Source organism: Pecten maximus, chromosome 8, assembly GCF_902652985.1.
Source record: "Pecten maximus chromosome 8, xPecMax1.1, whole genome shotgun sequence".
NCBI classification, from domain to species: Eukaryota; Metazoa; Mollusca; class Bivalvia; order Pectinida; family Pectinidae; genus Pecten; species Pecten maximus.
In genome coordinates, this window is record NC_047022.1 from 42,001,478 (window position 1) to 42,015,897 (window position 14,420).

Consider the following 14,420-nt stretch of genomic DNA (forward strand, 5'->3'; position numbering starts at 1 on the left):
GTCAAGAATATTTTTAATCTTTTTAAATCTGAAAAATGCGAAGTCCTGGTATAAAAATATAGGAGCTTAGACTATTTTATGGTTCAGTAATGTACTGAAAGCATTTATCAATTAAAATGCAATTAAAATCCAGAGTCACAGAAAGACAGTACAACCCACTATTAAATGTTGTTAATTAAAATGTATCAATTAACCCTATTCCTTATTAAGTGGGCCATGTTATCAAAATGCTTTAAAACATTTATTGTCAACACGTATCATTTTTATTGTGTAATAATTTCCAATAAAATAAGAATGAAGTGTATTGAATAAATACTAAATTGAACATTTGTTTAAGGTCAATAAATTTTACACAATGCAGGTTTCCTCCTACCTAACATACAAGTCATTCCTAAATAAATGTACTACTGTGGAATTTACTGGCTTATGAGTCCAAATTAGTAGACAGAGCTAGCTGTATACAGTCCATAGCTCTATTGATAGACAGCTACTTGAGAAACTGTGAAGAGGGACTTGGAACAATTTACCATATCTACGCTACCATTGCTGGCTATGGATATCTGGCTTTGTAAATAAGATATGAAGCATTATTCCTGGCTGACCAAGTGTAAAGGGGATTATGTAGCTCAGAACATTACCATAACGTTGTAGTATACCCCTATATAGGACCGCTATCTATACATACAGGTAAACCTATACCAGGTCAGAGGTAATAGATTCTTATGTTGGTCACTCTAGGATATATAGACTGGCACTGTCTATAGAATATCAAAATTATAGATAAAACTAAGCTTTACAATTTTGTTCTCTTCAATATGTTTGGTTCTAAAGACTCTTAAGGTTCAGAGATTAAAGCTGTTGTAAAGAATTTAGTTGGACAATTGTAATAAACAAACTTAAGGGCTGGAAGTCCATCTGAAACAACAGTACAAATCACTGCTAATTAAAACAGCCAGTATCTTCAAACTAGTTTTTCTTGCCAGGAAATTAATTTACAATGCTGATTTCCAAATTTATTTACTATTTTTTCCTTATGGAAGGATGTTAAATAGTTCTTAAACAAAACTCTCATGAAAGTTTTTTTTAAAGTTTTTTGACAAACTTATATGATGCCTAATAAGTTCTAACCACTAAGATGTCCAATGAGTTCTATGACAAGTCTCTAGGATGTCCAATGAGTTCTATGACAAACCTCTAGAATGTCCAATGAGTTATATGACAAATCTCTGGGATGTCCAATTAGTTCTATGACAAACCTCTTGGATGTCCAATGAGTTCTATGACAAACCTCTAGAATGTCCAATGAGTTCTATGACAAACCTCTAGGATGTCCAATGAGTTCTATGACAAGTCTCTAGAATGTCCAATGAGTTCTATGACAAACCTCTAGGATATCCAATGAGTTCTATGACAAACCTCTAGAATGTCCAATGAGTTCTATGACAAACCTCTAGGATATCCAATGAGTTCTATGACAAACCTCTAGGATGTCCAATGAGTTCTATGACAAACCTCTAGGATGTCCAATGAGTTCTATGACAAGTCTCTAGAATGTCCAATGAGTTCTATGACAAACCTCTAGAATGTCCAATGAGTTCTATGACAAACCTCTGGGATGTCCAATGAGTTCTATGACAAACCTCTAGGATGTCCAATGAGTTCTATGACAAACCTCTAGGATGTCCAATGAGTTCTATGACAAGTCTCTAGAATGTCCAATGAGTTCTATGACAAACCTCTAGGATGTCCAATGAGTTCTATGACAAACCTCTAGGATGTCCAATGAGTTCTATGACGAACCTCTAAGATGTCCAATGAGTTCTATGACGAACCTCTAAGATGTCCAATGAGTTCTATGAAAAACCTCTAGAATGTCCAATGAGTTCTATGCCTGAAGTGTTTTGTAACAATCTTTGCATGTCTTGAGGATGTTTAACTACTCATTCCTTTCTGAATTTCCTCGTAGGCGTATGCAATTCTCGCTAGTTATATGCGTACAAACATGAGGACGTTACTTGGTATAGGCCTGTATTACATCATGTGTTTGTACAGATATTTGATCTGTATCTACTGTCTATGAGGCTATATTAGAAGTCAAGTGTTTAAGAGCTCTAGTATACTCTTGTACTTCCTCTATTGATTATATTGGCCGTGAATATCTCCAATATTTACTACCTGCTCGGTATACAGATAATGATATATGTGTGAACGCTGTACAACGGTAAAGTTGTACCTAGTTAATGATCCGCAGGTCTGACAATAGAACCAACTCGAGGAGAAGGGAGAGTTACTCGTCGATGTTGACACATCCACAATACCCCCACAATACCAGTACAATACAACACAATAATTGCCATAGATGGCGATCTCCTCTCAATAAATACACTGCTTCATATCAATTTAACTTATCTCACTATTTTCTTCTTCAGAAATCCATACAGTTTATTCAGCACTGCAGAAAAAGTTTGGCTAATTTAAACCATTCTGCCTGAATAGGTCACAGTGAAACATCAATTAATACCTTTCACCCACCTGTGGGTCTATTTCTGTCTGACATTATGAGGATTCTTGTTACAGCTATTGCTGGATAAAAGGAGAGAATTGAACAAACATATGGGATCTATAGTGAAAACACAAAGCCTACAGCTCCACACCTTGTAAATTACCGCTGAATTTTCACAATGGCCTAGCGTACAGTTCCCGCTAATGTTTACTTTTCACTTCGTAAATATGTTGCACCTGCACATTCTTGTAGCAATTTGTGACCTAACTATCCAGCAGACTATGATTTGACTATCATTTGTCAATATGTACTAAATGTGTAATAAAAAAATATCTATATATTAACATGTGATTTTCATTTCTTTCTTTGTATATATATTGTCTATAAAATTGACAATAAGGAAAAGGCAAAATAACAAAACTTTTTTCTCAGAAAAAATACTCAAAAGGAATATTTTGTATGAAATCAACTTTTTATCAAAACTTGTAGTACAATTTTTTTTTTTTAAATTTAAATTTCTAACATTCAGGGACCAAAGTTGTCTCCCCTTAACAGAGTGTGTCAGGAATGTTCAGCAGTTTTGAAATGGCATGACCTGGTAACGAGTGTGTAATGGAGGGGACTGATGATATGAAGGGGATCCAGACAGATTGCAGATAAAAAGCAAAAGTTTTTTCTTGGTAGGTTTGTTTTTATAACTATAGACATACACAATATTCCTGTAAAATTGCTGTTGAACGTTTGAGGACTGTAACAGGTGGAAAGTCTTTATACAGCTTCAAAAATTATATTGATAAGTAATGAGGATGAACATAAAAGTAGTTTATTTTGTACTTCAAATTGAAATTATACAATGAATTATATGCGATAAAAGCAGATTTTCAGATGACAAGTTATCCGACCTTTTTAACACATTTTATCCATCTTTTTAACATGATGGCTATCAACCATTTCATCTTCCTTGCTTTTTGCAACAAAGAAATGTGGAGAAGAGATGTCAAATTGTATATACTGAATGAGAATTCACACTCTGTAAAAGGTTGTCTGCTCTTGAGGGCAGTTAAATGTCCCAAATGTAACATTGATAGTGTAATTTAAGTTTTGATGCAGACAAAATTTCTTATTTTCAGGTAAGGTCCTTTTTTATTCAGTGAGACATGCGTCTGTAATGCGATGTACTGGATACATAACATTTCCTACCGAGGTGGTAAACTTACTTACCACCCATACTGTAGACAGTATAAATTATCTAAATCAAAAGAACATTTTATGAAATATTTATGAGGTGCAGTAAATATTTAGTATCATTTTACCAAAATTATCACAAAATTGAAAAATACTGGATTTCTATGAAAGTGCTTGAAATTCAAATTTTTTCACAAATTAATTGCAAAGTCCTTCAAAATTGGACTCTACATGATCTGACACTTGATTATAAAATTCTAAGCATCTTCAATGAAAAATTAACATAGAAAGTATATTTCATTTTAACTTTTTCTGGCTCTGTTGTAGAAATTTAGAAAGCACAGGAAATAATCATGTAATGATAATATGTAGGTTAAAGTCAGTAAAATGTTTGCATTACTTGGTGTCCAGTATCTTCTGGAGGAGAACATTGACTGGGTCAGTTTAGGTGGCCAAATTGATAAACAAAATATAAACGAAATTCATCAATCCAGACCAAAACTTCTGAAGTTTTTGTTGCTGAAGATTCTGAAGTAATTCTCAATGACATTCAGAGAGATTTTTAAACTGTTGGTTTACTAGTTTATCACCCAATGAACTGTCAGAAGTGGAGTGTCTTTGTAGTAGTTGATAGCTACCTCACTGAACAAAATACAGAAGTCTCATAGCTGTCTTAAGCAAAGAGGTACAGGATTTGCCTGACAACCATGGCAGCACAGACAATCCTCAGTAGGGATCAACCCACAGATCTCCACTGGAGGCCCACTGGTCAGCTCTACTGGTCAGCTCTACTGACCATGTTTAGGTGGTCCATCACATTGTCACAATGGACCACAGAATTAACAATAACTGGTCTGATGTGAGACAAATAATCGTCCCTACATTGAAAGTAAAATTGGCTGTGTTTCGTAAGCATTTCGAACAATCCAGTCATAAAATATAACGTCATTACCAAGTAGCCATCAAAAAATGATAAAAGTTCTCCTACTTAATGATGATTTATAGACTGGTAGAGGTGTGAAGTATGGGCTACAGTTGTCCTACACTTGTTTGTCTGCCTCTTTATATATAACTTTCTCTCTACTTATACATTGTTTGGGGCAATATTAGGATTTAATGGCCTCTTCAGCCTAAACTAGACAATCAAACCGGTCTTATCTGTGTGTATGATCAAAACCAACCAGGATGACTTCCATTCTCAAATACCTGTCAATACACAGTGTTTACACAAACATTGCAAAATTTAAAAACACAAATACCAAATCGCAACCAAACTAAAATAACTTTTTATAATTTTATTTCGGATTGGACAAAGATATAGATAAAAAAAATTCTCCTTAAAATAAACAAGTCTATACAAAATTCTTTATAAGAAGAAATGATGAGATATTAAGAATATATTTCTTTTGCCAGTAATAATCTTGTCTGTCAGGATCAGTACAGTTGTATATATTATCTTGTGAACATGTGCATTTACCAGCTATACCTACTTACAAATGTAGAAGAATTCTTCTCTGGGTGGCCCAACCTTTCATAACCTTCTTTTTCAAGCTTTATAATCCCCAAATTTCAAATTCTTATCACTCCCTTAGAAAATACAAATTGAACTTTTTACATTGAATTTACCTCATGTTTCACTAGTGTCAAGGGCAAACAAAGAATATCTATGACCCCTGAAACAAAATGGCATACTGAAGGGCGGAAAATGGGTTTTATTATGTAATTAGTACCAAGTTGTGTCCTGACTGAGGCTATGATCAAAAGATACAAAGATTGTCTGATAAACTGCGACATTTTCCTAAAACATGTCATGATTAAAGTCAGAAATATGGGTAAGTATGTTCATACATGTCATGATTAAAGTCAGATATATGTGTTCATACATGCTACGATAGTCAGATTTATTGGTAAGTGCGTTATACATGTAACGCTAGTCAGACATATGGGTAGGTTCCCTCCCATACTATATAGGTCATTAGAGGTTGCATAGTCCATGGTTCAATGTTCCCCTCACATGCTATATAGGTCATTAGAGGTCGCATAGTCCATGCTGCATATGGTTCAATGTTTCCCTCACATGCTATATAGGTCATTAGAGGTCACACAGTCCCTGGTCCAACGATTCCCTCACATACTATATAGGTCATTAGAGGTCACACAGTCCCTGGTCCAACGATTCCCTCACATACCATACAGGTCATTAGAGGTCACACAGTCCCTGGTCCAATGATTCCCTCACATACTGCACTCACTTAACATAAAACCTACCCAAGATTTACCACTATATTTTACCACTATATTTCACCCCAAGCTACAAAGGCAGTACACTGTGGGCCTTCGACCAGAAAAAAATCTGCTACTCTATACGAAATGCCGTTGTTTTTATGTGACCTTTTGCCTCCCACAAAACATGAGTGTAACTCGAGAGTATGAACCTATACCGACTTCATTGAGGCTTTGTCTGAACTTACCTGATACATTGTTACTGTAGTGTAACAATCCTAACATATTTTGCCAACTCTATAATATATATTCTGGCATATCTTCAAAATATGCTATTACGTTTCTTACCAAAGGGAACCATTTACCTTGTTTATCACATACCTGACAAATATATGTAAAATTAAATGTTTTTTTTTTCAATCTTATTGAAATTGGTTAAAAAAGTTTGGTCATTATCGTAAACATCCACTCTTTGAGTTAAACACATTGTAAAACCAGTCTGACAACATTCAGAGTAACAAATTTAACAACAGAAAACATTAAAATGATGACTTATGTACAAAAGCTCGCCCCAGGTGGGATCATACCCTACTATATCATACAATGGTCCCTGTTCATAGTGTCAGGCCCAAAATATATCACCAACTCTACCATACAGTGTCAGGCCCAAAATATATCACCAACTCTACCATACAGATTAGGTTTTAACTTTGATATACATCTGTTTGTGTTAAATTCTTTACAGGTTTTCAGCGATTGATATGTACATGGAGTTTTTTGATGGCTGATATACTGATGGCAGATTAGATGTGTATTTATAAGTTTAGGAATACCACTTATAGTCCTAATATAGACAGTGAGGAGCCAATATTACTTATCATTGTTTGTATATAAGACTATGTAACAGGAGAGAACCCACATATATCTATAAACTTCCGTGAGTCTGCCAGTCCAGACCTATTAAAATGAAGGCAGATTAATTACTCCTGGGAAACCAAGTTCTTGATTTTAAGAACAGTTCTTGAACAGTTCAAGAACATTAAGAACTGTTCTTGAACCATTCTTAACTAAAAAATATACTATGTTCTTGAACTTCAGTTCTTGAAACTGTTCTAAAACTATTAAAGAACCGGGTATCTTCAGCACAAAGCCAGATGCTGATCACAACTACAGGTACATGTTAAACCTGTCATAAATACAGGTACATGTTAAACCTGTCATAAATACAGGTACATGTTAAACCTGTCATAATTACAGGTACATGTTAAACCTGTCATAATTACAGGTACATGTTAAACCTGCCATAATTACATAATTACATGTCATGTTAAACCTGCCATTATTACATGTCATGTTAAACCTGTCATAATTACAGGTACATGTTAAACCTGCCATAATTACAGGTACATGTTAAACCTGTCATAATTACAGGTACATGTTAAACCTGCCATAATTACAGGTACATGTTAAACCTGCCATTATTACATGTCATGTTAAACCTGTCATAATTACAGGTACATGTTAAACCTGCCATAATTACAGGTACATGTTAAACCTGCCATAATTACATGTCATGTTAAACCTGCCATTATTACATGTCATGTTATACCTGCCATAATTACATGTCATGTTAAACCTGCCATAATTACATAATTACATGTCATGTTAAACCTGCCATTATTACATAATTACATGTCATGTTAAACCTGCCATTATTACAGGTACATGTTAAACCTGTCATAATTACAGGTACATGTTAAACCTGCCATAATTACATGTCATGTTAAACCTGCCATAATTACATGTCATATTAAACCTGCCATAATTACAGGTACATGTTAAACCTGCCATAATTACATGTCATGTTAAACCTGCCATTATTACATGTACATGTTAAACCTGCCATAATTACATGTCATGTTAAACCTGTCATAATTACAGGTACATGTTAAACCTGCCATAATTACATGTCATGTTAAACCTGTCATAATTACAGGTACATGTTAAACCTGCCATAATTACATGTCATGTTAAACCTGCCATAATTACATGTCATGTTAAACCTGCCATAATTACATGTCATATTAAACCTGCCATAATTACAGGTACATGTTAAACCTGCCATAATTACATGTCATGTTAAACCTGCCATTATTACATGTCATGTTAAACCTGCCATAATTACAGGTACATGTTAAACCTGCCATAATTACATAATTACATGTCATGTTAAACCTGCCATAATTACATAATTACATGTCATGTTAAACCTGCCATTATTACAGGTACATGTTTAACCTGTCATAATTACAGGTACATGTTAAACCTGCCATAATTACATGTCATGTTAAACCTGCCATTATTACATGTCATGTTATACCTGCCATAATTACATGTCATGTTAAACCTGCCATAATTACATGTCATGTTAAACCTGCCATTATTACATAATTACATGTCATGTTAAACCTGCCATTATTACATGTCATGTTATACCTGCCATTATTACATGTCATGTTAAACCTGCCATTATTACATGTCATGTTAAACCTGTCATAATTACATGTCATGTTAAACCTGCCATTATTACATGTCATGTTAAACCTGCCATTATTACATAATTACATGTCATGTTAAACCTGCCATTATTACATGTCATGTTATACCTGCCATTATTATATGTCATGTTAAACCTGCCATATATAAAGACCTACCTTAGGCCACTTCGGATTGATCTCCTTTGCCTTTCGTGCATCCTCCACACTCTTTTTATACTGCTGCAGCTTGGCGTAGGCAGCTGATCTGTTGGTAAACAGAATGTGGTTGGAAGGATCGAGCGTGATGGCCTCCGAGTATAACTGAACGGCCCGTCGGAAATCACCACTATTTACCGCCTCAGAACTCTCACGAATCTTCTGTAGGTACAGCGCCTGGTTACCACCTGACAGTGTCTGACCTTGACCTGGATCTGCAGGCGGAGGGCCATGGTGGTCCTGAAATACAAAGGTCAGAGGTCAGCATCAACAATGAAATATCCTTTGTTTCGTCTGTGGTTTGATTATTCGGAGCAGGTGATAGTATATAAAGACAAGGTCAGTGTGAAACAAGGGAGACACAGAGTGGTTGGAAGGTCAGGGTTAGGCATGATGAATCAGGAGACAATAAAGGCAGGTATTTCAGAAGGTAAGCAGAAGACACTCAACCTTCTGGAATGCATGGTCTTATTCTCCTTGGCCTCCATGTAAATATATCCTGTTCATACTTTGCTATCTTTTTTATCAATTTTGAGTTGGATTTACAGTTTCATGTTAGCGAGTGTATTCTCTGTTGTTTCCATTACAAGTTATAATCCTATAACATATTCAACCTACTTAGGGTTCATGTTTCTCAAATTGTCCCCTCCTCCTTTATAGCTTCTAAAACAATCACAGATAATTGATTAAAAAATATTATCAAAATTCATTTCAAAATAAAATACCACCCACATCATACAAAAGAAAAGAGGCTGTCAATTTTCACCTTGGATCACAAACAAGAGAAACTGATACACGTGTGGTTACCAAAAGTCTCACGAAAGTTTAGAATATTACTAAGGCTCTTGTAATCATGCTAGATGTTACCATGACAATCACTACAGGACTGTCTGTCTGTACAGCTGTCTATATCACATCAGTGATTCATTATTCCACGACACTTCTCAACACCAGCCTACCACCATACATACAGCACATTTCATACCTCGATTCTGGAATTTTAGTGAAATTTAAACCTTTGATATACAGCCATCAATATGCTAATTCAATTTTGGTTCTCAGGTGTAAACATGTTTAAAAATAAATTTATGCCCAGGAGGAGTCAAAATAATGACAGGTTATATTCTAATCTGATTGTATCTAACTGTCCTTTAAAATACTGTATTAGAACTGAATTGTGGCTTTTGATATGTATTAATGATAATCTTGATTATGTATACATGTCATTGATTAAGTCAATCAAAGTTCATCAACTGATGACAATACATCAACACATTTAAAACATAAAGATGTATGGCTGTCCTTTAGATAAAATTGTTGATGTCTTATTAGTTTTATATCTGAATGTGTAAATCAATTATACAGTTTTACCACAGACACCAACTGATCACTGATGTTACCACAACATTTTCCTTCTTTCAATGATAAAATACATGTACCTGAGTTCTAAGTTAAACAACAATAACAATAACTAATTTTGGTTATTTCTGAAATATTCTAAATCTTCTATTCTAGCGATAAATGGTTAAAAAATAAAGAAGATAGCTATAGGAAGCACAATACAGAGAGACTTGTTTGTTATATGGACTGTACCTGGTTGATAGAGGAGGGCCCTGTCATTGGATTAAAACAGGAAAGGTCAGGTGTTATCATTATTGAAGTTCAACATATCTATATTAGTGCAATCATATTTCAGAATATGACGAGGGGTCCTAAGATCCGAGGGGTCCTAAGAATCTTTCTGAAGATGATAAAACTCTTGAGAGATCAACTGTGTTCTAGGCTTTGAATGGGAACTTGTCTTGAGAGACCATAGTACATCAGTTTTTGGAAAACACAGACTCTCATTCATCTATTTTTAGTGGTCTCTCATTCATCTATTGATAGTGGTCAATCATTAATTTATTGATAGTGGTCTCTCATTCATTTACTGATAGTGGTCTCACATCCATTTATTGATAGTGGTCTCTCATCTATTTATTGATAGTGGTCTCTCATTCATTTATTGATAGTGGTCAATCATTCATTTACTGATAGTGGTCTCTCATTTGGATTATTTTGACCAAATGAGACCTAATTCTATTGATAGGTGTATTGACACATTATTAATCATCAAGTTACAGCTGTTTACCTGGTTTATGACATAAAACTTGGCTCTCCATATCACCAGAATTAAACACCTGTGTATACTCAGAATTCGTTAACAGGTATATTGACATAGAAAGTGACAAATACAATAAACATTTATAAACAATAAGCTCCAGAATATCCTCATTAGATCCTTGTGTAAATCAAGACCTGGATTTTAATGCACTGTTGCTGTTGTTATTTAGATTAGGACGACAAAAACCTGATCAGATTAAAGTTTTTGGTTATCTACAGCACCAAAAATCCTAACAAAGTAATGTGCTAGGGAAATGATCCGCAGGGCCATCTTTAAAAAGTTTTATTCTCTTGTGGCCTGTATCATAAATATCCTTAGTTCTGTGGTGAGGTGTACTGTATGTGTCACTAGTTTAGCTCTATGACAATATACCGTATTGTAGATCTATGATTGACAATATATTGTAGATCTATGACAATATATTGTAGATTTATGACAATATTTTGTAGATATATGACAATATATTGTAGATCTATGACAATATATTGTAGCTCTATGAATATATTGTAAATCTATGACAATATATTGTAGATCTATGACAATATATTGTAGATCTATGACAATATATTGTAGATCTATGACATTATATTGTAGATCTATGACAAGATATTGTAGATCTATGACAAGATATTGTAGATCTATGACAATATGTAAAGTATATATGCTAGACTGACTGCTCTAGTGATATGTATATGTTTTTATGGATTATTTTATTCTCTTTAATACGATGGTATATATAACAAGTTACTCATCTCAGATTTAAGCCTTTTGACAATACGATGGTATATATAACAGATTTAATACCAGCCTTTTGACAATATGATGGTATATATAACAAGTTACACATCTCAGATTTAAGCCTTTTGACAATACAATGGTATATATAACAAGTTACACATCTCAGATTTAATACCAGCCTTTTGACAATACGATGGTATATATAACAAGTTACACAGATTTAATACCAGCCTTTTGACAATACGATGGTATATATAACAAGTTACACATCTCAGATTTAATACCAGCCTTTTGACAATATGATGGTATATATAACAAGTTACACATCTCAGATTTAAGCCTTTTGACAATACGATGGTATATATAACAAGTCACACATCTCAGATTTAATACCAGCCTTTTGACAATACGATGGTATATATAACAAGTTACACAGATTTAATACCAGCCTTTTGACAATATGATGGTATATATACTGAAACGAAAAAGAAACGCAACATGGAAAATTGTGATTAATTTTGTATTAAATATACATATCTGTATAAAAATCGCGGAAATAAACATGCACCCTGCCTAACACCCATACCAATCTTCAAAATCACCCAAGTGTGACTAGAGACCTATGCACTTCCGGCGCGGTAAAAACATCAAAAACCGTGCCTGTACAAACATATGCGTTCTTTTTTCATTCAAACCAGTATCAATTCATCACTAACATTGAGCCACATCATCGCCAATACTTTTGCAAACAATAATTCCTTTTACAATTATGCCACGGTTATCAAAGGTTGATAGAGGACGTGCTATAGCGATGCTTCTGGCAGGGAACACGCAACTTCACGTCGCTCGACAATTCAGAGTTCACAAATCGACTATTAGTCGATTAGTTTCACGTCTTAACGCAACAGGAAGAGTCGATGACCAGCCGAGATCAGGACGTCCACGCGTAACGTCGCGACGTCAAGACCGGGTTCTTAGGTTGGCACACCTGCGTAACAGGAGATTAACGGCCGCTGAAACGGCAAGGAATACGATTGGTAATCATAACCGTCGAATTCATCCCCAAACAGTGATCAACAGACTGCGTGTGGCTAATTTGCGTGCAAGGCGACAGTACGTTGGTTTACCACTAACACCGCAACGTCGAGCACGTCGTATGCAATGGGCAACGGCACATATGCCCAGACGTTTTCCTATGAGACGTTGGAGGTCTATGCTCTTCACCGATGAATCTCGATTCACGTTATTTCGAGCAGATGGCCGTCAACGTGTGTACCGGCGTCGAGGCGAACGTTTTGCTGACGCCTGTGTTTTGGAACACGACCGATTTGGGGGTGGATCAGTTATGGTTTGGGCGGGAATCTCCCATGGTTTGAAGACGCCTTTGGTGATAGTCAATGGGAATTTAACGGCCGTACGCTATCGGGATGAGATCCTTAGGCCCCATGTTGTGCCGTTTGTTAGGCAGCATCATCTAACCTTTCAGCAAGATAACGCGAGACCACACGTTGCAAGAGTCTGTAGAGACTTTCTTGCGACACAGAACATTGTTCCTATAGATTGGCCTCCATATAGCCCCGACCTGTCCCCAATCGAGCATTTGTGGGATGAATTAGACAGAAGAATTCGAAATCGCCGTAACCCCCCAAATACCCTCCCTCAGTTAGCAAATGCACTCGTCCAAGAATGGAATAACATTCCAATACGGAAAGTCAATGCCCTGATGAACTCAATGCAACAAAGAATTAGAGATGTGATAACTGTTCGAGGAGGACACACACGATATTAGGGCACGGTTTCAAAACTGCTGCCATTTCAACTTGGATTCACGTAGGGTACTACCAATCATGACCTTCTAGCAAAGTGACCTGTTCTTAAAAATCTCTAAACATTTAAAGGATGTTACATCAATATTCAATATTAACTATTACATATGAAATTTAAACATAATGCTCACAAGTATTATTTTATTAAACCTACAATTTGAAGTTGCGTTTCTTTTTCGTTTCAGTATATAACAAGTTACACATCTCAGATTTAAGCCTTTTGACAATACGATGGTATATATAACAAGTTACACAGATTTAATACCAGCCTTTTGACAATATGATGGTATATATAACAAGTTACACATCTCAGATTTAAGCCTTTTGACAATACGATGGTATATATAACAAGTTACACATCTCAGATTTAATACCAGCCTTTTGACAATACGATGGTATATATAACAAGTCACACATCTCAGATTTAATACCAGCCTTTTGACAATACGATGGTATATATAACAAGTTACACATCTCAGATTTAATACCAGCCTTTTGACAATATGATGGTATATATAACAAGTTACACATCTCAGATTTAAGCCTTTTGACAATACGATGGTATATATAACAAGTCACACATCTCAGATTTAAGCCTTTTGACAATACGATGGTATATATAACAAGTCACACATCTCAGATTTTAGCCTTTTGACAATACGATGGTATATATAACAAGTCACACATCTCAGATTTAATACCAGCCTTTTGACAATACGATGGTATATATAACAAGTCACACATCTCAGATTTAATACCAGCTTTTTGACAATATGATGGTATATATAACAAGCTACACATCTCAGATTTAAGCCTTTTGACAATACGATGGTATATATAACAAGTTACACATCTCAGATTTAAGCCTTTTGACATACAGGATATAAAAGTTTGAGACTTACACAGTTTTAACTCACACAAAAGTCTGAATCACTAAAATAATCCTGTACAGAACAGGTGACAGGCAATTTAGGATTGTCAAACAATTATTGACCAAATAACCCTAAGCAGTGCTACCATGTGACAAA

The 14,420-nt window shown here is 35.0% G+C and overlaps 1 protein-coding gene across 3 annotated transcripts in view; it reads right to left on the bottom strand.

The window, feature by feature from the left end:
• Positions 1-14,420, bottom strand: part of LOC117333552 (tetratricopeptide repeat protein 28-like) — a 130,781-nt gene that overhangs the window by 78,545 nt on the left and 37,816 nt on the right. For all 3 annotated transcript variants that reach the window (XR_004533925.1, XR_004533926.1, XM_033892888.1), the window contains exon 2: positions 8,626-8,904. Coding sequence is in view for 1 of the 3 variants with exons in the window: in XM_033892888.1 (XP_033748779.1) it covers positions 8,626-8,904 (279 nt within the window). In the remaining 2 variants the exon portion in view is untranslated. The remainder of the gene's footprint in view (positions 1-8,625; positions 8,905-14,420) is intronic.